A 27,040-nucleotide genomic window follows, 5' to 3' on the forward strand; every position below is an offset into this window, starting at 1 on the left:
GACAGTGGGGAGAGTGGACAACCTTTGCTTCTACCTCTCAGTAGTGCCGGAGAGGCTCTGAAATGTGGCTCTCTGAAACCCAAAGGGCGGCTTCACAATATCTCAAGGACTGGCAGCCACGCTCTTCGAGAGGCCAGTGGCAGGCAGCTCTGCTAGAAACCCATGGATGTGGCGGTGTTTCAGGCCCTCGACTGGGATGCTACAGAAGCAACGGTACCCTCCAAGAAGGACCAGTCTGGCTTGAGGCCAGGGCTTCCCCCATGAGCCATTTTAGGAACAATACTCAGCTTGGAGTTGACAGGAGGCTCTGAGATGGTGGCAGCAAGCACTGGCCACGGGAACAAAGGGATACTGACTCATCACCTCTCCTGGGCCCTCCCAACTGCTCTTTCTTTCTTCTTCCTCTGTCTTTTATCTTGGCCTCTCTCACTCCCTCCCTGCTTCCAGGCTGCACTGTAATCACAAGACAGGGCTCAGAACGGCCAACCGGCTATTCTGGAGGGTGACGTTGTAAGACAAGGCTGGTGGTTTGTGGGCAAAGAGCAGAGGGCTGCTCTGTGGCGGGAAGTTAGGAAGTTCGTCAGGGAATCTGGGGCTGAAAGACGTGGAGCAGGCTGGCCTTAACTCTTTCATCTGTTAATTCGCGGCCGGCTTACCTGGAAACGTCCGGTCGTCGGGGCTGGAGCTGCTGGTCCAGGTGCTCCGGAGCCACTTGGCATGGTCATACATCCAACCACAGGGCTCCTCGGGGAAGTCAAAATTGCAGTTGAATCCTGAAGGGAGCTGCAAATCTTTGTCTAAACGGGGGAAAAAAATAACCCAAAACAAGGCAAATGAAACAGGTTCTGAAAACAGCCACGGTGGCGCTATTTGAATGGCTGGCAAGGCCTAAGGAGACAGCTGAGAAAGAAGTGGTTCCCGTTGCTTATTCATTTAACTCGGCTTGGTGATTGTTGGCTTTTGGGTCAGCCTTTGGTCTCATCCTTCCCAGGCCTGAAAGCCAAGGCTTGTTTGCTCCCCTTCACCTCCCTGTGACAGGTCTCGAAGACCCAGTCAGTTCGGCACCCCCCGTGGGGAGGCACTGCCAGGCGGGAAACTTGGCATGTTAGGGCAAAATGGGGTGTGGAGGGGTGGGCAGACCAGCCTACAGCCCAGCCCAGCGCTGATCAGGAGGGAAAATCATTGCACGTGGCACTGAGTGCCCAAGGGCCAGGATTCCAGGGGCAGCAGAGAATGGAAATTTAAGGCGAGACCACACAACGCTTGTCCACATCTGCTTGGCTGCCCACCTCTAAGCTAACAGACGGAACCCAAGTTTCTTTTGAGGTTCCACTCAGTTCTAAAAATCCAGTCTGAGCTGGTGCCAGACATGTGATTCTGTGGGGCTGGGGAAGAGGCAGGGGAAAGAGAGGAAATGGGGACCCAAATTTGGATTCTTGCAGGCGGTGGCTGCAGAGACAGCGGAAAAGTGTTGGCTAACGCTGGTGGCAGGGAGGAAGTGGGGTCTTTGGCCTTTTCACTTCCCTTCTCAGGGTTCCCAGAGAGGAATTTCCGTGGGGAAGGCCTAGAATGCAGGTTAGGAAGTCTAAAGGGAACAACAGACTGGTGGAAAGAAATTGCTCACACCCCGGGGAGGGCTGCTACAGGGCTCACCTCTGAGGGGAAGGACACTGCCAGCCTCAGGGACAGATCACACAGAGCCCTGTTCGTGCTTCCCCTTCCCAAGAGAGCTTATTTAATATTTGCCCACCCTTGGCCAAAGTCAGCTTGAAGTCGAGAAGAAACACATGGAATCTATTACTGAAGCGTCAACCTGTGGCTTGGAAAACTCAGTCCTTAGCCCTCACCATCCCTTTCTCCTGACAATTTCTAAATTTCTATTTTTCCGTTCAAAAATATGGAGTAATTCAATAAACCATAATTCCCCTCTAATGTTTATATGCACTCTGTATCTCAGGAACCCAATTCTACAAAGAGATCTTTTGAAAAAAAAAAAAAGAGAGAGCGAGAGATGGGAGGAACCACCAAAGAAACCTCAAATGAAACAAACCACTATAAACGGGAAAATTATATTAAACTTCTGAAAGTTTTCAGCAGAACCCTGAAATTTTCCTTCGGCTTGCCATTTAGATGAAACCCGCTCCTTTTGCCCTCCACCAAGCTGACCCTGCTAATCCAACACCATGTCATAAATGACTGCGTTCCCCTGCTGGCTCTCAAACTCTTTTAAACATGTCTTGGAAGATTCTCTAAGTCTCTTTCTCCTCTTCATAAAACAACAAGAAGTTCATTAAAATGTCAGAATTCTGTATTCAGCTATCCCTGACCAAGAGGGTTCCCCCCGCCCACGCAATGTACAAAAGCACATTCCTAAAAGCATATGCATTAAATTATCATTTTGCAGTCACACAGATTCAGCATTTATTTTTGGCTCTTCCCCCATTCTTCTTTGTAGCCATTTTTGGGAGCCGTCCACTCCGACAGTGCAGCTCCTGTTAATACTGTTGAGTGGCTAAGGCTGCAAGTTCCACAGGTTTCACCCTCTGCCTCCTGACTTGGTGCTACATTATTATGTCTCCATCACTTTCCAAGCCTCTTCACCCATCTTCCCTCATTTGGTTTAATGAGTGTTTAATAATGATCAGTAATTTACTGTAAATTGAGGCTGTCGGGCATTAAATTCTAGCCAAAAATGCCAGGTGTTCCAAAATTTGTGGTTTGTTAGGAATGTCTTCGTGCTCTGTGACCTTAGCAGGAAGATTTACGATGTGATGTCCTTTTGGGCTCTGCCAATTAGTGTTTGTGTCTAAGTTAGATATGCGTAGACAATGAAATGAAAGTAACACAGATTTCCCATGTGAAGGGACTGATCTGAAATGAGGAGGCCCTGAGTTTTGAAGGAATACTTGAGACGCCTTCTGGCCCCTTCGCCTTTGTCACTGACCTGCACTCACCTCACGGAGCCTGAGATGCACCATCTAACTGTCATAATTGTCCTGCTTCCTCAGCCAGTGGTGGTGAAAGACATAGGGAAATGCAATTAAGTCACGGTTAGCCGCTGAGTTAACCCAACAATCGTGCTCCATGACCAAGTCCCCTGGACGACACCAGATCGTCACTGGATTCTACCATGGGGACCCGACTTCACAGTTCAGCGGGAAGAGAGATCATGGCTGTGGACTCTAAAGATGTGAAGTGAGGGCTAAGAAAGGAGGCTTCTCAAAGGAGGAGTCCTCTTTGGACAGATCCTTATCTCAGCTGATGACCATTGAGTCTGTCCTGGTTGTTCCAGTACCTAAATGCTTCTCAACTGATTCAAAACGGCCACTGCCCCCAGCCCCTATGTGCCGCACCTCCCTGACCTCTGACCCAGGGGGCCCCCGGGTCCCTGCCCCAGCCATGGGCCAGCCTACTGGTTGGCCCCCGTGCTACCCTGGATGAAATAAGACTCTGGCCCCATCCTCACCATCCTCAAAGCTGCAGTTCTCCCCACAGTCCGTGGCCTCCTCGTCGATGGGGTACGGGGTGGTGGTCTCTTCGCTCTTCACGGTGGGTCCCAGTGTCTCTACTGTGGGCTTTGAGTCTGCGTAAAGGCAAAGGAAGGGAAGTGAATGCTGTGTGATAGGCCCGTGTTGAAACCCAGCAGGAGGAAGATTCCAATACTGTCTCCTCTCCAAGCCTGGGCCTGCAGAGAAGGAAGGAAAAAGGAAAACCAAGACAGAGAGACACACACACACTCCTGAAGTCACTTCTGTGTGCTGTTGAGGAAGTCAGGACCACGGCCTAAGTTGTGGGAGAACGGCCCCAAGCTGCAGAAACAGCAGTGACAGAGGTGCACACACAAACCCACCCTCTTTACTCCACAGCAGAGGCCCCAAGACCAGCACAAAAGGCCCCGCCAGGCAGTAATGACTGTGGGTAACGATGACCCCAGGCAGGGTCCAACCATATACTCTGTTTAAGACATCAGGTGATGCACCGACACACACAGTGAACGACACCCATCAAAAATGGCTCGAAAAAAAAAATCTGGGTAAACGAACTGACTCCCCCTCCGGAAAACACCGATCCGCGCACGGCCCCTCAGGGGGCCACTGCTATGTCTTCACGCCCCCACCCCCACACCCTGCCTGCATAGGGAATAGGCCTTCCCTTCTCAGCCTTCTCGGAGTCAGAAGGAACTTTTTTGAACCAAAGCTACCTGGGGGCCCACCTATTACAAAATCATCAGGCACAATGGCCGAAGCCAGAGGAAACCCCAGACACTGTTGTTCGTGTTTGCACAAAACTGGATGGGAAAGAATACGGGCTCAAAGGGACTCAGACTCATTTGGTGGAAACCACTAGGGGCTGTGCCTTTAGGTCAGGGTGTGGCAATTTCAAATGCTTCTTGAATGCAAGCAGCTGCTGTAAGGAAGGATGGCCAACTAGGGTTTGGGAGAGTAAAGGGTGGGAGAGAAGGGGGCGGAGGGATCCTGTTCGCCTGGTTTAAAGGAGGCCACCAACCTGACTGGCTCCAGCAGACTCCAAGAAGCAGTGGCCCAGTGTGGCCAGATCTTGCAAAAAAAAAAAAAAAAATACCCCCCCCCACCCCTGCCCCAGGAAGCAAAACAATCCCCATGGAAAACCTCCAGACTTGTCAATGTTGGCAACTTATTCAAAATACTACAAGTAGCATGTGACCAAACCTGGCTGGGCCTGGGGGCAAGCAGGCAGTTGGGACCTGCTCTCGGTGATTCATTCACCCATCCATTCACTTGTTTATTAGCTCACGCCCATCATTCATTCAGCAACCTTTATGAACTGAATGAAACTGTGAGTCAGGCCCTGGGTGGGGTCAGAAGGAGTTCTGGTGACTGGTGTTCAGGCCCACGTGTTGTGGGGTGTGGTCTCCATCCCAGAGCTGCCCTCCAGCCAGACTCCCTGAATAAGCCCGAGCACGGTTCCGCCCGTTTCTATGTGGTCCCTTTGCACCACTGTACGTGATCAGACGCCTTTGTCAGGCATCCTTCAGGATACTGGTTAATAAAGCCAGGAGCCGAAGGAAATGGCTAAATACACTGAACAGCTTTTTCACAGTCGACTTCCCATCTTTCTGCTACTAAAAACTAGACACATAACCTTTCATCCTTCCCTTTGCCGTGTCTGCCTCTTGCTTACCATAAATAGCAAATAACCTCAAAGCGTCCTAATTTGTAAGTTCGAATTTGTCACTGTGTCATAGAATCTCCAACTCTATTGTAAAGCAAACTACGGGCAGCCAGGCAAGGACTAAGCATTTGAAACACAAACGAACAGGTGTAGCACCCCATCAAATTTTTTAGCTGTGGCAGCTCAACCCAGCCCATTATTTTCCCTGTTTTCCTCTGGGGGTAGGAGTGAAGAAGGGGGCAAGGATGAGTTGCAGAAATGAGTGGAAATCTGAACAGCAGAACGCCACATAGCCTGGGAGAGCCATTCCTGGAAATGTTAGGTAGCAGAGGGGGTGACCTTGTGGGCGGGGAGAGTGTTAAATCCAGGGGCGCAGGGGGCTGGCGAGGCAACGAGAGGGCAGGGTGTGTGACTGAAAGCGAGGAGACGGCAGCCGGCCTCCGTGTCCACTGTGCTTGTACTGGACACTGAGAGGTAACTGCCCATCAAACTACAACACTCCGCGGCAATTGAAACCAGATGTCAGAGACTTCAAAGGGAAGGAGGCTGGACAGAGGGTAACAAGCCCCTACTCTGATCTTCCAAGGAATGGCTGGGAGGACTTTGAAATGAGAAACCTGTTGCTGACCATCGCCTGTGTGATCAGGGCCAGCTTTGGTGGAGGATGGGTAGTAAGAGGAAACGGCCATTAGCAGTTGTCCAGCGGGTCATAAAGTGGGCCGCCTGGGAGAGGCGTGGCAGGAGGTGCCAGGGATGGGAGGGAAGTGAGTCAGCCCCCAGTTGGCTGAGCGGCTCTGGTAAGCGGCTCCTCTCTCTGGAACTCAGTTTCCCCATCTGTGAGAGAGAGATTGGCCTGGATCTATGATTTTTTTCCAAACTGCATGTCACCCTTGTTAATAGGTTGTGGATCATTTTAATGGGTCCTGACTAGCATTTAAAAATCTGGACTATAATATTTCAGGCTGCACTCACGTGGTAGAGATGAGCACTGCTTTAGGAGGAAACTTTTGTTTCAGTCACTTTTACTTGTTATAACAGGCTTACTAGGTGCCAGGCAGCAGGCTAAGTACTTTCTATCCACTATTTTATTGACTCTTCGTAACAATCCTGGGTGGGGGGTGTACATGTACCCCAGTCAACCCCATTCTTTAGCTAAGATAACTGAGATGCTGAGAGGTTAAGCAGCCAGCGATCGCAGAGGTAGGACTTGAGCTTGGCAATCTGTCCCGAGTCCAGGCACTAATACTATATCTCATATGCACACACACGTGTGTGTGTGTGCGCTTGTGTGTGTGCATGCCTGCTTGTAAGTCAAGAGGGTTGTGATATAAATTTATTCTAAATTGAATGATGGTCAGAAATGTTGGAAAGCCACTGGCCTGGAAGCCCCTACGTCCCCTGCATCTCTAACCCTCTGATTCTGGCCGTAAGAAGCCAGCTTGGGTCACTGTTGGAGGGGCAGTTTTCAGCACCTGCAAGAGGACAGGTGACGCACACTCAGCAGGCTGCAGGGAACCGTGGCCTCACACCGACATGATGGGGAGTCAAGTGTCTTCCCACTACAATGTGTTCATTGGGGCTGCCTTCCATCCAAAGGTGAGAAAGGCTAATTTGGGCCCAATTCCCAGCCTGCGTGCCTCGACGGGACTCCCCCTCTGCGCCATCGTAATGGGCACACAGGCAGCACTTTTCTCCCTGGGAGCCCAGAGCACTTCTCCGACATGCCCTCATTAATCCTTCACAATGCCCCGCTGGGTAAGCTGCTGACAGGTAAGGCACAGACAGGAAAATGGAGCTACCTGGGGCCCTGGCGCCCCTGCTGGCACTGGCTTGGCAGGCGGTGAGCAAGCCCCAGCTCCTGTGAGATCTGTGCCAGCGCTGTCCGGGGAGGAGGGCAGATGCCCACAGGTAAGGTGGGGCCTGATTTGGAAGGATGGGCACTCCCCGGGAAACATGAAGGGTGGGCATGCCCGGTGGGCCTCATCCTCGTTCAGGAGAATCAGGTGCTCCCAGGGCCTGAGCGTGGGGGAGGTGGGACGGAGCGAGGCTCCTGTGCACACCGCATACTGGGAAGAAGTCCTATTCCCAGCAGCTCCCCCGCACCAGGGTCCCTCCTGAGCTCATAAATGCTTTTTACAGATGTGGCTTCGAAATGAAAATGCAGTCTCTTAGCCACTGACATCTGGAGGCCAGATTCAGACATAAACCGATTACTTTATTATCATGAGGGTTTTTTTCTTCCCTAAATCAACAGCCACAGCCCTCTGGCCTGAAGAGTCAGGGTCTAATTGAATTTGGGTAGGTGGCGTGTGGTTATGATTTGTTTTTGAGAGACTCGGGTTGGAGGACTGAAATGGGCCTTTAAAAAAGACAAAGCACATCCCTTGAGAAACTGTCCTGAGTCCAGAGTACCTGTGGTCTGAGGTACCCATGGTCTGAGGCAGAGCTTGGCAGGATCCAGGGCGGGTTGGGGGGTCTGCCGGGTTTTGAGCTGATGGGATGTCACCAGCGACGGCTGCCCCTCCGCCCTGTCCCCGTGGAGGTCTGACCTCCTCCCGGGGCATCCCAGGAAGCCGAGGTCACAAGACCCTGTGAGTGAGACCGCAGTGGGAGGAGGTGAGACTGCAGTGGGAAGAGGACCTTACCTGTCCAGCCACAGCCCAGCACCTCCAGCCGCATCCCGATCCCCGCTGGCGACCACCGCTCAGGGTAGACCCGCACGTACTGCGCCGGAACTGGGTCGAACCTCCGGATGTCGGGGGTGTCGTAGTGCATGTTCCCTTCAAACAGCTGCAGGGGAGACAGGCCACCCAGCCCTTCTCAGCAGGACCCCTCCTCCCCCCTCACTGCTGCCCCTCCTCCCCATGCCCCTCCCCACCCCTCACACCAACCAGAAGGCAGCAGCAGAGCTGATGCATGGTCACCAGACATTACAGTCCAGGGGAGCCCCACTCTCAGACCAAGGCTTTTACTCATTTAGGAGGTAGTTAGGGTCCCAGAAACATGGAAAACAGGGCACAGATGAAAGCGGTAATTGCTGGGTTCTATCTTCTATTCTGGGATTGAAACTGTGGATTCAGGAAAGAATTAGGGTCTGAATGAGTCTTAAGCGGGATTTGGCTAGAGAGGAGAGAAGGGGGTTTACACTGTTGTGCTTGTTCTGAAGTTCTCAGTTTATCAGAAAAAGAAGTTCTTTCCCTGATGCTTTAGTCTAGATTTAAAAAGTCCCAGCTTGAAAGCCTAGATTTAGAAAGTCCCAGGTCACTGAGAGGCTGAAGGGAAAGGGACCAACCCTTCTCTAGGCTAGTGACAACTTCCTCTGGTCACACATTGATGGTCCAAGACGGTGTTCCCTGATCCCCCAGCCTTCATCTAGTGGAAGAAATTTTGTTAAAAGAAACCTCACCTAGAACTATGCTACATAAAACTGATGCCCGTGGGGCTGCCTTGGCTGAAGCCAGGTGGGGGAACCAACCCAGAGCACACCCGAGCATCAGTGATTTCGGGGAATGTTGGTGTGCAGGTGTGCCAGGGCCTGTGAGTCACCTCGTTTTGCAGGATGCTCACAATTCCAGAAAGGGGGCCACTGTCATGGGGAGGGCAGGCTCTGATCCTAGCTAAGACCATCTCCTTTCCCAGGCCCCCAGAATGGTCCGGAAGAGCTAGGGTCAGCTGTCCCTGGGGAAGCCTGTGGTCCAATTTCTGCTCCATCTGCTGAAAGTTCCAGTTACCAAGCCCTGAGCCTTTCCAAGCCTCTGGAATTATGAGCTGAGAGTTTACATCAGCATTACAAAACCTCCAACCCAGCCCTCACTTCTGCATTAAGAATGGAAACATTTGCTTAGCAAAGGGGTTAAACAGAGACATGTGATACCCCTTTCTTGTTAGGGGCCCTGCTCTTCTGAGGAAAACCAGGGGTAACTTAGCAATGAGGATAGGAATGTCTGGCTGACCGGGAGATTAACCTGGATAGGGACAGAGGTGTCATGTCCTCTCCCCTTCCTGGGGCTCCTCCGTGGCCCGTGTTGAAGGCTGACCTTCATGCCTCTGAAGGCAGGAGAGGGTGCACTGCACTGGCCTGCACTTTGGTCTGAGTAAATTTCCCTAGCCTCTCCCCAGCCTCCAAGTGACAAGTAGGAAAGATCTAAACAGTCAAGACCAGGAAAATACAAAGGCATGCAGTAACATTCAGAAAAACAGTTGTTTTTGGAAGTAAATTCCCCAGTTTCTATAGTTGAGCCTCCAAGAAACACATCCCCTTTGGATGTCTGGACATTTCCAGGGAAACTTTATCTAAAAGAGGCTATAGAGGGCCCAAGTTACTAGAAAGGCAGTGTTGAGTAGTGGTTAGGCATTTTGGCTCTGGAGAGAGACTCGTGTCTGAATCATGGCTCTACCACAGGTGCTCTGGGACCTTCAGTGTGACATCAAGCTTGAGTTTTGTCGTCTCTAAAATGGGAGTGACCAAAGGATCGACCTTCTAGAGATGTTGTAAGGGTTAAAATAAGGCATGGAGCAGAGGGCCGGGCACAAAGTAAGCTCTCAGTTAATATTTGTTTTATTGGCTTATAGGGGTTGGTGATGACCGTCAAGACGGGAAAGCAGCACCCCCAAATCAACCTCCCTGTTTGGGGCAAGGTTAGCGAGTCTCCAGGAACAGCCTACCTTTGGCTGCTGGGTCCTGGGGTCCTGGATGTGTTCCCAGTCCTTGCCATTTAGGCTGTAGGAGACTTTGAACTTGCGCACAAACGCCCTGGCTTCCACCGCGGTGATGCTGTCTCCTCCACGGGCCCCCTGGATGATGACACCTTTCACCATCTTGGGCACTCCCAGGTCCACCTGAAGCCATTCCTCACCCGGCTGGGCCTGAGGGATCCGGGGGAACCAGCCCGAGCGGCTGCTGACCAGGCGGGCGGCACTGGGGCTCCAGAGGTACTCGCGGGTGGAGGAGGCAGAGATCTGAGAGTCGGCGATGAGGCCAGAGAGCATCCCCAGCATGTTGGAGCAAGGGGCATCTGGGGAGAGGGAGGAAGATACAGGAGGTTCTGCTGGTACCCTCCTAACTGGAACCACCCCCATCAGCAGGGAGCTGTCAAAGAACCTGACTATCAAACACATTAAGTCAGAACTGATTTCTTTACATTTCAAGGTAGGATAGCACTGTGGTTAAGAGCCCGGACTGGGTGCCAGACTGCCTGTATTCACGTTTGCTTTGTCACTTACTAGCTGTGTGACCTTGGGAAAATGATTGAAGTGCTCTGTGCCTCAGCTTCCCTAGATCTAAAGGAAGGCTAATAGCAGTACTTACCTCTTGTTGTGAGGGTTGTTGTGAGGATTCCGTTAGTCTACAAAACTCGCAGCACAGCACCTGGCATGGCTGAGCATCTCACATGCTTAGCCAGGGACTTTCACATCCTTTTTTGATGACAAGACACCCAATGACCCCCCTGGAGGCGGTGAGCAGGGGAGCTCAGCTGAGCACTAAATTGTCACCTGGTGATTGTTTCCCCAACTAGATGGACCCCTTCCTGGGGCTAGGATTTTACTTCCACAAGTGTTATCGCAGCTCTTTACTGCTGTTCCCGCTACCCAAAACGCCCTTCCACTTAGTCATCATCAGCTTTACTCACGCCCCAGCTTAAGAGTCACATCCTCAGAAAGGTTGTCCCCATACTTCCAGTCAACAGTCCACGAAGTCCCCTCAGTCCCTCTCAGAGCACCCTGTCCTTTACCTACACACATGCATCTTAGTGTATGATCATCCCTGGGCTTGCATTTGCTTATTATCTATCTTGCCCACCAGCCTGGAAGTTCCATGATGTCAGAGACCCCAGCTGCTAGTTCCCTTCTCCTGTTCCTTTCCCGCTCCCAGTGTGGGGCCTGGCACACAGCAGGTCTTCCCTCAGTACACGCGCAGTGAATGAATGAGGGGAGTGTGCGTGAAGAAGCGGTACCCAGCAAGGCAGAGTCTAGAGTCAGTGTGTGTTCAATACCTGTACACTGAGTTACAGGTAAAACCAAGCCATCGGTTTACAGAGGGTTCAAAGGGGAGCAGAGCCTAGGACACAGTCCTCTTCCCGACATCACAGGAGCCCCACTTTACCTGTGACCCGGCAGCCAAAGAGCTCCAGGCGGAGGGCGATGCCCGAGTGCCAGGTCTGAGGGCGGACCCTGACGAAGCGCGTCAGCAGCGGCGAGTGCAGTTTGTTCAGAACCACCTCCGTGGCATCGTTGTTGGCTTGGAACACCTGTAACATGAGATGCGAGTCCACGTTATTGAATTTCCCCGTGCGGTTGAGCCACGTGAGCAGTCTTTGATTGAGGGGGGTCAGTTCTGTTCAATTTTATTTCTCTCAACCTTAAAAATAATCAGTGGGTTTGTTGTTCAGTGCTTATTTCGGAAACACCGTGAAAAAAAAATTTAATTTCTCATACTGCTCTAACTTGAAAATAATGAACGGTCTTCACAAAAACTTTTGGAGGGAAGGAAAATGTTGCCTCTGGGCTTGACAGCAAAGCAGAGGAAGGGGCTGTGAACTTTCAGAAACTAAGAGAGAGGTGGGGGGAAAAAAAGAGAAAAAGTAGGGTATCCTTTAAAAATGGAGCAGAAATGTCATCTTTTAGGGCTAGCTGACCTCACTCACTAGCTTGAACTTGACTTTCCCACTTCCTCAGGTTGCAGGCATACAGAAAGATTTGCAGTGTTTTATAATTACAAAGGGCTTCACAATTGTTTTTGTTAGTTACCTAGAGGCCTCCCTGCTCCATGTGGCGGGTGAGAGGGTAGGGGGCACCATCTACCCTCATGCCCCTGTGTCAATCAACACTTTCTTGGTTCTTTCTGGTCTTTGTTGTAGGGTCAGGGTTGCAGACAGACCGTCGGAGTCCTGCTCTGGCTTCCTCTCACTGCAGTGCCCGTCTTGTAATGAAATCCATCCCTGTCCCCATCTGACCAATGCATCTCTTCTGGGAGGAAAGGCTTTTCGGAGTAGCTTCTAATCCAAGATGGTAGGAGCAAGTTCTAGCGTACCAGATGGCCTCAATCAATAACTGCCATATGGATCTTATGCTTTTTTGTGCTCTCCATTAAAAAAAGAAAAAAAAAGTAGCTGGAGCAAGTATACATGAGTTTCTCTTGGTTTCCCTGGATAAGGATGGAGGGAAAGACCAACTAGCCAACCATCCCTCCCAAATCATACCTGTAACAACCAGGTGACTGTAAGTCTACTCACAGCCAAGGCTTCAAAGACTAGCAAATCCTCTTGGGAAGGGGGACTAGATGCTTCAGCTCACGGCACCTCCAGCGTGGGAGCTGTTTGGGCACTGACAAGGCTGGGACAAGAGGAATGGGGACTTGGTCTATTTGAATACCCTTGAGCCAGACACTGTGTAAACACAATTAGCCTACAACACCCTGGGAGGTAAGTATTATTATTTCCACTTTACTGATGAACAAACAGGCTCAGGGATGTCTGTCTGGATCTCGAGCCCTTGCCGTGTTTTTAGGCTTCAGGCTTGTGGTTTCCTCCCTTGACTCTCACCTCTTTTAATAAATCTGCAGTGTTTATGTTGGTGGCTAGGCATCATGGAGCCCGTAAGGTCCCCAAGCATGGGTGGAATGGAGGTAGAGCTGCTGTTCGGTGATGTGTTCCCTGTGTGTTTATAATCCCAACGAAGCATGCTCTGGGTAACAGCAAAGAACGGCACGGGAGCTGAGAGCTAATTAACAACATGTCCTTTCTTCCTTAGGAACTGTAACTAGGAACTCTGCCATTTGGCAACCTCGAACCTTTGATATTTCCCACTTGCAAAGGTCAGAATTAGAGCCATTTAACAGCACCTCACTGATGGTGGGGGGCAAGGCTAAGAGACATCATACCTTTGGCAACCAAGTGAGGGGAAGTGGCCTGTTTAAGGAGAGGAGGAAACAGGTGTCCCCTGGTCCACTGTACTCTGCTGAAACCCCTAGTTCCTGATGCTAAGCCCACCGATTCCAGGGGAGCTCCCCCGAGCCCGCAGGCCGCCAGCTTCCTCCTCTGCAGCCTTGTTGCCCGCAGCGGGCACCGAGGCAAGACTGCCTGCCCACCCATCCCTCTCAGTTTCTGTTTGGCTGCTTCCTGCATCGTGATTGAGGACAAAGAGGGGTGAGAAGACAAAGCAAGGGAAGAAAAAGGGGCAAGAAAGCAGAAGGAAAGAGGGTTAGAGCCAGACACCTGGGAGAAGACCTAAGGAAGTGAGAGATGCCAGAACCTCTGTGATCTAATCTTGGGGAGGGACGACCGCAAGGGGGGCCTGGGAAAGCCCAGACCACGCCACGCCCGTTCTTTGGCTTTCTCATCAGCTCTGAGGAAAGGGCTGCAGGAACTGCATCCAAGGGGAGGAGATTAATCAGTTCTCCTAGAATTCAACATGAGGCAGAGGCTTTTTGTTTGTTTTTTTGTTTTGCTCTGGCAGGGAAGAAGCAAATGCAGCATTCTGCTTATTGGGGACAGGTGCTGTGAGCAGCGGGGGGCCACCACTGGCCTGTTCCCCCAGGACGGTGACGGTGTGTGGCCTCCATCAGGAGATGCTAAGGAGTTCATATGAGGTGGGGGGGCTTGATTTCCACGTGAATATAGAATTAGAGCGTTGAGTGGATCTGAACTTTAACATGGCTGCTAATCCACAGCACACACACCACGCTGGTAATGTTTAGAAACCCAGCACGTCTTATGTGTTTTTAATACCCAGTTTTATCTTATCTGGCCCCTTCATTTCTCAGCCTTGGCAGTCAACACCAAGAAACCTTCTCTATCTTTCCCCAGTCAGGGAACGACTGATTCTTTGGACTGTCTTGGGAGGCTGGCGGTGGGTGGGCACGGGGGTCCATGTCTGCGGGGGGGGGGGGGGGGGGCTGGCCTTTGCATGGATGCATGTGGCCTCAGGCCTTGGGTGTGCCCCCTGGATCTCTGCCTACAGTGGCATCAGTCAGAAAGGGAGATAAGCCCACAATTTATTTACCTTAGGCCGTGACCTGGTTGCTCAAATTGAGCTTCATTCTGCTATTCCGTTTTGCTCACTCTTCTGGAACCAAGTGAAGGCTCTTTCAACGTGGCCTCAAATCATCCTTCCTACGTCCAAGCCCAGATCCTTCCTGGCATTTTGTTTGCTCTTGACCTTATGTTCATGTCTACCCTCCACTCTTTGGACCCTTAGCTGAAGGAATACCATCTTATTTTTATTAAACTTTTTCTATACTTCTCACTCTGTGGTGGGCATAGTGGGAACAAAAAAAGTCCAAACACCACTGAACCAGGAGCCAGACTCTGCTGTTAATTAGCTCCTAAGTGTGGGCAAATATCTCCACCTCCCCCGGGCCCCAATTTCCTCCTCTAGTAAATGAGCAGGTTGTACCAGTTGATTTGTAAGGTCTGTTCTGGCCCCCAGATTCTAAGGCTTTCCTCACAAGAGTTTCTTATTTAGAAGTGTCCCAGGAGTGTCCACTTTCTAACAGCGCATTTTAGTTCCCATTGTCCCTTACAGACTAAGTGCTTTTGTGGACAAGTGCCGTGGATTTTCACCCCCTTCAAATAGTGCCCATAGTAGGGAGGATATAGCTCAGTGGTAGAGCACATGCTTAGTGTGCATGAAGTCCCGGGTTCAATCCCCAGCACCTCCATCAGAAAATACATAAATAAATAAACCTACTTACCTCTTCCCAACCCCACCAAAAAAAAAAAAAAAGTCAAATAGTGCCCAGAACACACGGTGAGTGCCCCACTCAAAGGGAGAATATACCTTGTGATGTTTTGGTTCAATCACATTTCAAATTATTAATAACAAAGAGTAATGAATAACAATACCTCAGTCCTCCCGTATTGTCTTTTGCCCAAAGACATCAAAGTGCAGTTTATGAGACTCTATCTTTAATGAAATATTAAGCAGTTTCTATCCCTCCTGACCCAATGGATGTACAAGGTCTCTATTTTTCTCCCTGCACCTCCCTATTTATAGCTGGTAAATGCTATCATATATTATACATCTTTATGAATTTCTCAATGCCTCTGTGGTTTCAGAATCACCTTTCATATGTTTTCTGATCAAATTCTCTGAGATGGATTCTTGGCTTCCAGTCTAGGCATTGCAAGGTAAGGGGCTGTGTGCTTGGGAAATGATGCCAGGAAATTGGTTTTACTCCCTAGTCCCTGCCGACTCACTCCATGACTATAGGCAAATCAATAAACCTTAGATACCTTGGTTTCTCCTTTAGGAAAATAAAGTCAATAACAGGCTTGTAGATAGACCCGAAGGTTCACCAGCCCTCCCTGCTGGCTCCTATGCCTGCGTGACACCCAGGACAGATGTTAGACTAGAAGCTTTGTCACAAGCAACAAATGGGGCTTCGTTCAACTGGGGGAGTCCAAGTTCTGAAAGCCACTGACTCCCACGTCCCACCTCGAGGCCAAGAATTTTCAGGCTATAACTTGGCAGTGAGGTGTCCATATTGCTGAGAAAACTCAGTGAATTGTCAGCGTATGGTGCACCCAGATAGACGTATCTCAAACGTGATGATTGCATTTTAACATCTGCTTTAAAGAGCTGAATGTCGCAGATGGTGTATATTTTTGTTAATTTTAAAAGAAAAATTGTTAGTCTGGTTGCTTTATCACCCGAAGGAAACCCAGAAGTGTGTTCAAGGTGATTCTAGCTTTCTTTAGAGGTGGGGATAGTGTTGATTATATCGTAATCATTCAAAAAAAAAAAAAAAAAAACGAAGCTACGTCGAACATAAAGATTTCTGCAAGTGCACCTCTGTAAACCAAGTTTAAAAAACAATTCAGGGCACGAAGTGGTTTGGAGAATCCATTTGGTGCCTCGCTGAATTCTGAATGCAATCCAACACTTTCCAATTGATTCTTGAGACCTTTGGTTTATTTTCAGTAAGACAGCATCTGAAACTAGCAGCACTTCATGGATTTTCTGATTTGCACCTCTGGGGGAGGGGGGGGGGCATCTGCCAATTAAATTGGCTGCTATCCAATATCCCAGTTTGGTTATTATCTGCAACCCCCACACTTCTCCCCCCAGGAAAAGAAAATCAACATGTTTTGACCAGGCCTGTGAGCTCATAAGGAATGGACTATAATACTATGTGGAAAAAAAAAAAGAAAAGAAAAATACATATATATAACTCTGATAAGAAACATCTAACCAGAAATCATCCCTGATGGCTTCTGAGGTCATCTGTTCTCTGATTTTCACCCTATTTCTGGTCACAGCCACCTCTCCCTGCTGACCCCTTCCCTAAGTCCTCTTTGAAGGCTATGCAGTGACTCGGGCACTGCTGAGAACAGCAATGCCTAGCTTGGAGGCCTCTAGGAGGGGCATTCTCTGCCAGCGCTAAATCCCCCTCCCGCAGACCATCCATCTCTGCCATCTGCATCCGGGTGCCCAGGCCAATGTAGATGGTCCACGCCTGTCAAAGTCTTTGAGCTCCTTGGTGGAGACAGTGCAGGCTCGCGGTGTTCCTGACTGTTTAACCTCCTCAGCGGGGCAGGCCCTCATTACGTGCATGGCTTCCCACTTGAGTAGGGCTTCAGCATTCCATCTGCACACGCCTACGGAGTGACCTACAGTTTATTTCTATTTTGCTGTAAAAATCTGAACGCGGCCAGCTCCAGGGACGACGCAGAAAGCAGGAAATTTTTCAAAGACAACACAGTGCTGGAGCCCTGGGGTAGAAATTGTGCTGGAAATCTTCTTCTTCTTCCTTTTCTTTTTTTTAATAAATATTTCTCTCCACTAATAAATGTTTCATTGCATCCAAAATTCTCCTTTTCAATCTGCTTGGCACAAACACTCAAGGAAGAGAACAAAGCAGGCCAAGGAGGGAGGCGGCAGGAATGGAGGGCAGAGATGGGGAAACCAGTAGCACATTTTAAAAAACCATCTCTGAAACAAGTGCGCCAACTCACCCCTACTGCCGAACCATGTGCCAGCCCTCCCTCCCCCACCCAACACTTGCGTTTTCTCTAAAACCAGCCATCAGGGCGACACGTAGAAATAAATTGTTAATCAATGAATGCCATCCTGTTTAATTAATTTGTTGCACCAAACAGGCAAGAGTGGGGGTGTGGGGGTGCTGCATTCAGGGAAAATGATGTTAAGGTAATGGACTTTTTTTTTTTTTCCTGTTTGTAAATCATGGTCCTGACATTTCTCTCTTAAAACTCTTCCTTAAAGACTAAAATTTTTTTGAAGCTGCTTTCATTCTAGTGACTGTGGGAAGTTAGCCAGATACAGAATCAGAAGGTTCTGTCTCATATATATATGAGAGAGAGAATTTAAAGGAGGGAAGGGAAGGGATGGAGGAGAGGGCAAAGAAATTCCCTAACCACTAAATGCTCATTTATGACCACGGTGCCCTCCTGTCTCCTCCTGCTTGACTTTGGGGCTGTTTTTGTCATCAAGCAGTTTGGCTGACGTGGAGGAGGAGATGGACGAGCAGGGCCTTGTCGTGGGGCATGGGGCAGGGGAGGCCGCTTTCTTTCTGGGGGTGGGATGTGCACACCCTCATCTGTGTATGCCTTGTGGGGCCTGTTAGATTTACTGCAGGATTATGTTACCCCCATCGAGACGCTGAGCCCTGGAACACAGCATACTAACAGGATTAGGGTTTCAGGATTTGAGACAGGAAAGCATCGGGGAGGAGAGGAGAGGAGGACGGCCCAGGGATTTGCGGCTGGAGGAGAGATGGGATAGGGGAGAGTGGAGCATTGGAGCACTGCAGGGGTGGGGGCAGTAACAGACATTCTAACTGGGTGGGAATGTGCCCTACGCAAAAAAAAACCTCCTAAAAACACACCACCACATTATTCAAGGAGGCACCTTTAACTTCCAGGTGGGGAAAAATAGAGAGGAGAGGGTACAAGGAATGAGGCTGCTGAGTCCATCTGCCACCTGCATTCCTCTTCTGGGTGGGATCTCAGTAAACCACGGAGCAGGGAGAAATGCAAAGAACCTGGTGATCCACCTGGTGAGGTGTTCGCTCCCCTGCTCGTCTAGGGACGCTGGGTTAGCGCTCAGCCAGTGTTTTCCCAGCCCAAGCAAAATCTCGTCAACATCCCACATCCCCTGCTTATCTGCTCGGTCCCACTAGACCCTGGGCACAGCGGTGGCCTGGGAAGCAGGAGGAATTTAGCATCAAGGCTGTAAGCGCCAAGGAGGCTGGCCTCAGCGCCCGGAGACAATTCAGCACCCACGGGAATTGGGTGAAGCCAGCCACGGGAGCCTGATGGAGAAAAGGTTCCAAGCTTATGTATAATGAAATTTTCCCTTGAGCTTTCTAAGTGGAGAGGCTAAAGGTCTGAGATCATCCCACGGCAAATGGATAAGGGACAAACTTAATTATCTAGGGCCCTGGATTTGTCTTGGTTATAATTGAGGGGGGCAGATAAACTGGGGGACTTGGATTTGGAAAGGCCATTGGCCCTCTTCTGAACACACATAACCTTGGTTAGAGGATGCAATCATATTCATGACTTCTGAAGTCGGGTACCATTACGAGCTGACGACTTGAGTCACTGTCTTAATCTTATATATGATGAACAAAATTACTACAATAAAAAGGAAAAGGGAAAGCCAGTCATCCACCAGGAAGTTGGTTTTTTTTTTTTTAAGTACTTCTGGAAAACTCAAAAATTTTCATCAGACGAATAATTGCATTCCTAACTGAAGAATGAGGGGGTACTGCTCATCTGAGGCAGCTCAAGGACAGGCCCCATCAGATGCACGGAGAGGTCTGGATGACTTATCAGGTCCCTTCCAGACCTACGATTTTAAAGAGGCAGATAAATATCCCATGGGGTCTTGTTACTTTTTAAATTGATAACTTGCTTCTGCTCAAGAAGAGCTCTGCGGGTCTAATACATTAATTATATCTGCAGAGAGCCTTCCATCTACAGAGCCCAAGGAGCTCTGCCAACAGTAGCTACAGCGCCATTCCATTTGGGCAGACAGAGACACTGAGGCACAGAGTTATGAAGAGAAATTTCCAAGGTCACACAGCGCATCATTCAAGAAGATCTGAAAAAAGGCCCTGCATGGGTCTGTTAGCCGACTGATTTGGGGGCTGGGGTGCTTTGATGATGTCACTCTTTCTCCTCCCTAAGTCTCTGGTAGTTTCGCAGAAGGTTTTAAATTCTCCAACAGCTCTCACACTGATTTGTTTTAATTTGGAAAATAAATATAGGGCAGGGGGTTTTTGCAGTGGGGTGTTTGTTTGCTCAGAAGGGATGTGGCCAAATCAAATGCAAAGCAACTTCATTCAACTCTACATCCTTGGGATTTGATGATGGAGCCCAAACTCCAAAGTGATGAGCTCAGCACTCAGAGCCATGCTGCCTGAGCACCACCTGCCTTCCAATCTCCATGAAACAGAGACTCTCCAGGACGCACCCTTCTCGTCCCCTGGCCTGGACTGAGCATCGAGGAAGCCAGTTTCCCTCTGGATGCAAGTGACAAACCAGGGCTGGATCAGACCGTGGGAACACCTGCCTGGGTCAAAGCCTTTCACAGGGACTCCTCACTTCTCCATGTCCCTGGGGCACGTCACTTCTCTGGAGAGCTTCAATTCCACAGTCTGAAACACTGTTAAGTTCTGAAGCAAATAACCCAGTGCCTGAGGGCTCTCCAAGCCCCTTGGAAGTCATCATTACTTTAATACGATGAGCTTAGAGCATTTCTGCCACTCATTATGGGGTAATTCTGAGAACTCCTGGACCTAAACCTTACTTCATTCCTGTCCTCACTCTCCCATCCTCCATCCAGCCATCAGGATATATGCAACACCCCGACAGACTCTTTCCTTTAGCACAAATTTCTTCCAAATACATCAGAACAGCCCAGCAACACTGTGACTGAAAGCAAGGTAACCAGAGCAGTGTCAACAAGAAAGATGCCCATGTTTACCAAATAAGGGAGAACTGAAGACGAGGGCTTTTGCTGAGACGTATGAGGGCATGGCCTCTGCCCTCCTGCCCTGATACCAGCCTCCATCTCAGTCCCTCCAGTGCAGACTCGTCACCAAACCAGCATCTCCATGGTGAGCAGGATCGTGGCCAAGGCCTTGTGTTCTCCAGCTTTTTGCACCTTTCTCCACACCCCTCCCTTGGTTTGTGCGTATATAATTGTGCCTATAATTATAGACACATACGTGAACCTTCTACAATTGTGTTTACAATGTTGTGTCTGTGTTTGGGGTGTTATTAATTCAGCTGGTGAAACCAAAAGCAGTAGTTTTATGCTTGTGGTTTCCGAAGAAATATATGTGAAGCAATTTGTATAATCTCAGGAGCACATGGACTGGATATGGGCTCTAATAGGCGGATGAGCTCTCTGCCTTGTGGTTACGCCATAAATATGCATAAGGAGGGCCCGCCCCACAGGAAAATCACAGGTTCCTTTTTCTCATGGCATGTGGAATTGGATAAGGATTTGGGGATGTGCTGTACATGTGGCCCACATAATTGGGCTGCACTTTGCCAGGAGGATGCTTGCAAATCCCCCAGCGACAGAGTAATGCCTTTCTCATTGGCACCCTCACTGTTACCTGTTGGATGGAAAGAGAGACTCAGAGGCTGCTCATGGGCTGTGGAAGGCTGGCAAAGCGTTCCTGAGTCCTCCTTGCTTCCTGGCCATGAGGAGGTCTTCCCCCACAGGCTCAGGTCTTGCCTCAGCCCAGCCTAGGTCCAAACTGTAAATGATGTTTTGCAAGGGAATAGCACAGCCATCGCCCACCACCCTGAGTGCTCATTAAGCTTGTTTTTCTCCGACTTCCCCAACTCCCTGGTCTTCGGTATCCTGCACTGGTGTTGACAGTGACCAGGGAATTGAACTCGAGTTCCCACATGTCTGTCCCACATGTCATCCCCTCCTCATGCCCTGTGCACTGGTTTGCATCAGCAAACCCTCCCCCTGCCCGCTCCCCCTGGAGCAGAGAGCGCTGCGGCCTCCCCCTCCGCTGTGCTTTGCTCACAGGTCGAGCTGTCTGAATTTTGCTTTCAAGCCCACCACTTAGCACCAGTTCGCTTGGCGCGGTGCCCACCCTCCAGTGGCTACAAAGAGAAACTCAGTGGTAGTGCCCGGCGCAGACGAAGCCTCTCCCCCCACAGCCCCCAAGTCCCCTCCTCACCCCACCTCCCCTTCGTGGCATCAAATCAGACTGCAGCAGACTTGACAAATCTATTTGGCACGGTTCACTCAACTATTTCAACCCGAACAGCCAGAGAGCTGCGCTGATGCAGCATGAGTGGTGCGGAATCTGCACATTAAATACAGACATCTGGGAACTGATCTGCTAATGAAGGAGCAGCAGAGATCACCCTTGGAGGTGAGGGCTGGGCAGGTCTCCTCCCTCGCCCGCCACACCCGCGGGGCATCAAGGGAGCATGGGGGTGGCAGTGCTTAATTGTCAGACTTTCCATTCCCCTGCTTCCTTCTAGGTACCAAGAGGGTGCATTTCTAATGGGGACAGAAAGGGCTTTTCCTCTGCCCCAGTGCCTTTTATGTGGGCAGGACTGATTCACTAAAAAAGCCAAACGAACAACAATAACAACAACAAAATGAAATTACCCATTGGCTCCTAGGGAAAGAAATTAACCAAGAGAGAGAAGAGGAGGCAAAGGAGAAAGTGAGAGAGAAGACAGGGGATGATGTGTCTGATATGCAAAAGTTGAGAAGAATGATTCCAAAGGAACCCAGAGAACTAGATTCAATTCTCAGGAATATCTTCCCTGCACCACAAATACCAGGGATAAAGCCAGGGAGGACAGCATTCTATCAAAATGTGCAGTGCTAAGGTATTTCCAAAAGCAGATTTCCTACAAATGGTGTTTTAAATAGCATCCCGGTCCATCTGCGTGCTTTTAAAATCAGCTTATGCTACAGTATCCCTCTGGCCAGCGCTGCTTAGTCATTGAGCCTGGACGGGGAGGCGATCAGATGAACCTCTTCCTCCTCCCCGAGAACCCACCCCAACCCAGCTGCTGGCCCTCACCTGCCTGGCTGAGCTTGCGCGTCCTGCTAGTTTCTTACTGAGAAGGGCTGGTGGGGAGAGAGGGTGTGCAAAGGAGTGGGCTGGGATGAGGACTCAGCCCACAGTGCTCCCAGCATTCAATGTCAACTCAGGCTTGCCACGTCCATGGGATATCTGGTAACCCTTCCTAAAACAAAAGAGTCACTGAGAAACCAGACCTGGCTTCACATGTCAAGGTGGGGAAGTCTTTCAATTGCTAAGTATCTCACTTTCTTAATCTGTGACATGGAGAACTATGTGTGTAAGTGTGTGTGTGTTTGTCAGAGAGGGAAGGAGAGAGAGACCTGGTAATATCTAGAAGCCATGAGCTCAGATGAATAGTGCCATGTTACTATGGCGATCTTAATTTTAAAAAAGGCACTCCTTTAAAATCTCACATTTCCTGAGTGAAACAGTACCAACATTACAGGTCAAGATTTCCTGGGTCCAAGGTTTCCAGTTGCACCAGCAAGAGCAAGCTGCCCTGACGCAGTGACAGGAGCCAAGGAGACTCTGTTTGGAAAAGACCTTTGGCATCTCCAGGTTTGGCCACCTGTGTCCCATCTGGATAATCCACAACCTGACAGAGCAGGGGGCTGCTGGGACTGAGCAGACCCTTTCCCTCTGTCCCCAGTTTCATTCAGGGAAGGATGAACACTCTCCTTCCAGACCCGAGAGCCAGCCTACAATGAACAGAATTCTCCCCCCACCCAGGGAGGACCATTGGATGTTTCTAATAAGCCTGCCGTACGCTGAGTGTACCTTCCAACCAGTACATACAACACCAGCGCCAGCTGCAGGCCAGTTCACCGCCAGAATGCCACGTGTCTTAAGAGAGCTGAGTGTCAGACATTCATCCATATGTACAACAAAAGCCCCACATCACCCACACGGACACACCTCTGGGAGCCGCAGACGCTGACGGGCCCCAGCCGAGAGAATTCAATGCCTTGCTGCTAAGCATGATGGCCAGTTCAGATCCCCTCCCCAACAAACCGAATTTCTCCTCATTATTTATTGTTCTCTTTCTTCTTTGAGACATTGTGACTCCCTCTCAGGATTTGTGCCCTTTTATTTCCAGATCTCGGTAACTCCTGAACTGCAGTTTCATGTGGTTTTGTGATTGTTAACTCAGCATGTGGAAGGGACTCAGGCCATAAATGCTCAATGAATCCTGTATGGGGAGACGGGGACTGGGAACACATTTTCTCCTTCATTTGCAGTCAGAGAGCACTCTTCGAGCTCTCTTTCTCTCTCTGCTGTGCAAGATGCAACAGCAGTCAGGCTGTCAGAGAAATAGTGTTTTCCAATCACTTTAGCATAAGAAAGAATATTTTCCGGGCCAGCGTCTCCAGTACCTCCATCAATTATTTGAGCCTCACCGGAAACGAACAAGGCCTCCTCTTCCACGTGGGGTGGATTAGCAACTCCTCTTGCCCCACCCCACCCGCCTCATCCCAGCTGCCTTTGCGAGGATGGGGAATGGGTTTACCTTGTGGTTTTTGCCGTGCCGGTACACCATCCAGTCTTCACCATTCGTGCTGACTTCCAGCTTGTAGGATTTGACATAGTAGCCATTCTGAGTTTCCCTGGAAATTGCTCCCTGCGTTGCAATGGCCGTGAGCATGGTTAGAAAGCGTAGGTCCACCTGAGAAAGAGAGATGGAGAAGTAAGGGGGCCATGACTCCCAACACAGGGCAGCATCTTGCTTTTTCTGCAAAGGACACGATTATAGATAATCCTTAGTTCACAACCCATGTCTGTGATTCACTCACAGGTATTGGTGATCAGGAATCAGTTTGCAGCCACTGGACAGTTAAACTCAACTTATTTTAACACCTACGAGGTTGGACACCTATGAAATTGTAACTTGCTTTTTTTCTCTCTCTTTTTTTCAAATCTGAACAGACAGGATTGAGTTTACCGTAAAGAAGTCATTGACCATCTAGAACTACGACCCCTCTTACTAAACCACAGCCTGCCTTGGACAGTAAAAGCAATGCTGTTTTAAGAGAACAATGGCTAAATCCAATCCACTCCACTCCACTCCGATCCAGCCCAATTCAATCCAATTCACTTACGATGCCCGAGCCGTAGAAGCCTCATCCCACGGCTGTTTCCCCTCCCCTCAGTCCCGCTCTCCATTGTGTATTTAGTTGCTCAGGTCACTGAGGGGTCAAAGGGCATGCAGAGTCTGCCCAAGCAATTAGGCTTATGCACCAAGTCCTGACCTTTTGCCCGATGAGGAGGATATGGCCAACGTTTTGAGGCACCTCCCCTCCCACAACACCAAACCCATTTGGAAATTGCCGGGTGTCATGCCTTTGCTGGCTACAGTGTTTCTTAATGGCAATCTCTGTGTGATCAAAATTTAGCCAGCAATGGTAAAATTTGATTGAGGAAGCATTTATTGCTTACTTAATATGTGCTCAGTGCTACTAAGCATTGGAAGAGGTACGAATTGCTGTCTACGTTAAACAGGTGGAGAGCAATGAGAGGAAGTATATGATTAAGGACCAAAAGTGAGGACTACAACCAATGGAATGCTGATTACAAAGGAGAACTTTCTGGGAGCTTTGCAAGATGAGAAGGACTTTTGGAGAGGCAGAGGAGAGATGGTGACAGATGGCCTTAGAGTTGTGCTGTCAGGACCTCTGTGGGCTCCATGGAAGCCTCTAAGAGGTCTTTCTCCCTCTCCTGTTGTCTGCCCTGCAACGTCCTTCTCCGAGCAGGGGTCACCACTTCGCATCAGAGCTAGGACAGGCTTGTCAGGGGGTCACCAGGCTGTCTGCCATGTGTCATAACAGCAGTCATTGCTTTAGCATGGGACTAGCAGCTTGCTCTTCCCTGGGGATGAGAGCTGGACCCGTGTGTAGTGCAAGGGAGGATCATTTAACATGAGCTGCAAGTCTTATTCAGAAGCAAAGCAAATAGTCTGAAAAGATGCTGCAGGGCATCAGGACTACTAGAATTTCATTCCTGGTTGTGCCATTTTCCCACGTGTTCCCCTGATAGCTACAGGCAAAACCTTCCCGGCAGGGCTCCCTCCAAACAGCAAAGATCAGAAGAAGCAGCCGTGCTCAGCTAGCAACTCAACCAGCCTGCCCTTAGGAAAACGCCCCCTGAGTCTCTGATGCCTCCCCCTTCCAAGAATGAGCAAGCTCTGGGACTGTTTATCGAAGTTCCTCGGATACCTATGGTGATAGGGCAAACAGCTTCCCGGCCAAACAGCTTCTCCAAGGCCTGGTAATCTTCCCAAGGGCAGGGCCAGTGTCCCGCTTACTCGTCATGTTATCCCAGCACTTCACACAGTGCCTGGCACAGTGTCTTTGTGCCTGGAGCATGGATTTCTTTGGATGGATGGATGAAAGGAGTCCTCAAGTATATTGTATTTACTTCCTTTGTGTCCTTTGTCCACCCTAGTGGAGGAGCTTCCCCCCCACCCACCCACCAATACACACACACACACTCTGCACACCCTCTGGTATCTGAGTTAAGTACCTGGAGATACTCCTTGCTGGAATCCAAGTTGGGTGTCCAGCCATTGTCATCACCGTGGAGCCGGCTTTGTTGAGGTGTCCACCTCCCATCAGAGTAGGTAGATGAGGCACTGATCTGTTCATTAGCAATCCGGCCAGACTCCATTCCCAGGGGGACATTGCACTGAAAGTCTAAGGGATGGAGACAGTCAAGGCGGAGTTAGGTCTCTCAACCTCAACACCCGGGGACTCCCAGAATGCTGTTCCCTTCTAGGGATGAGTCCTTGCAGGCACTCCTTCATCTCAAAGACCTAATTATACACTCACAGTTTAAAAACAACTGCGCCAAGTCATAGAGCTTGACAATCCCTCTGGGTCTGAAAGAAACTAACTTTGACCTAAAAGAAATCAGGCTGTGGCTAACTAAGAATCATCATACAAATTAAAAAGACAATCAAAAGCACAAGAACTGTTAGTGCTGCAGGCTACGAACGCTCACAGATGCCAGATGCACCACTATTGAAATCCAGGTAAACGGGTGATAGACTCGTGGCAATGTGGGTGGGCGGACATGCGGCAGGAAGCCTGCTTTATTAATAAATACCCAGGAGGCACTTTTGCTGCTTTCGTTCTTTCATTCGGCTGTCTCGTGGGTTCTGGCACAGAAGACAGACATCACAAAGCCATAAATACCTGTCTTTGGGAGACCTCTCTGTGAGAATACGCCTGCCCCTCTATAGTCCCCCGCATCACCTGTCTGGGCAAATGGACCCAGAAGTCACCTTCTCTGGCCTTGCGCTGTCAGCTTAACTGCTGTCCTCGCCATGGATCCCACAGACACTGGTCAGTATTTGTGTGTGCATGTGTCAGAGAAGGAAAAGCAATCTTTCTCAGGTATCAAACCTATGCTGTAGCCCTGTGACCGTGCTGGCCATTTGCAGAATGCAGTGCAGCTCGCAATACTGTTTTCTTCTCCCTCAATCTTTATGAGTTCTTTAAAAAAAAAAAAAAAAGCAAAACCCAGAGCAAAACACGTCAGCTTTCCAGGAGGGCAGGCTGCTGCGTCTGTAGGTATGCGTGTGGCAAGCGTCTGCGACCATGGCAGGATCCCCCCAGCTCTAATCATCCTTAAAGCGTTCCTTCAGTCCTTCAAGTTATCACTTGGGTTTCTCAGTGACAATGGCAGCACATTTGGAGCACATGTCCAAGAGGAGCTGGTTTAAAGATGTAGCTCCAGGCAAGAGACTGATGGTCTAGATGTCAAGTTTCATGACCACTAGGGTCAGGGTTATACTTTCTATGCTTTGCATGGTGCCTGGCACACAGGCAAGCTCAAAAAACTGTTTATTGAAAGTAT

At 49.8% G+C, this 27,040-nt stretch overlaps 1 protein-coding gene across 4 annotated transcripts in view; it reads right to left on the bottom strand.

Moving 5' to 3' along the window:
• The window catches only part of NRP2 (neuropilin 2), a 111,519-nt gene that overhangs the window by 42,856 nt on the left and 41,623 nt on the right, over nucleotides 1–27,040 (bottom strand). For all 4 annotated transcript variants that reach the window (XM_031451947.2, XM_010992051.3, XM_031451949.2 and 1 more), the window contains exons 6-12: nucleotides 25,706–25,875; nucleotides 23,697–23,852; nucleotides 11,255–11,399; nucleotides 9,817–10,166; nucleotides 7,797–7,941; nucleotides 3,467–3,583; nucleotides 657–797 (exon numbers count right to left, since the gene is read on the bottom strand). In XM_031451947.2, coding sequence (XP_031307807.1) covers nucleotides 657–797; nucleotides 3,467–3,583; nucleotides 7,797–7,941; nucleotides 9,817–10,166; nucleotides 11,255–11,399; nucleotides 23,697–23,852; nucleotides 25,706–25,875 — 1,224 coding nt within the window. The remainder of the gene's footprint in view (nucleotides 1–656; nucleotides 798–3,466; nucleotides 3,584–7,796; nucleotides 7,942–9,816; nucleotides 10,167–11,254; nucleotides 11,400–23,696; nucleotides 23,853–25,705; nucleotides 25,876–27,040) is intronic.

Source organism: Camelus dromedarius, chromosome 4, assembly GCF_036321535.1.
Source record: "Camelus dromedarius isolate mCamDro1 chromosome 4, mCamDro1.pat, whole genome shotgun sequence".
Lineage (NCBI taxonomy): Eukaryota > Metazoa > Chordata > Mammalia > Artiodactyla > Camelidae > Camelus > Camelus dromedarius.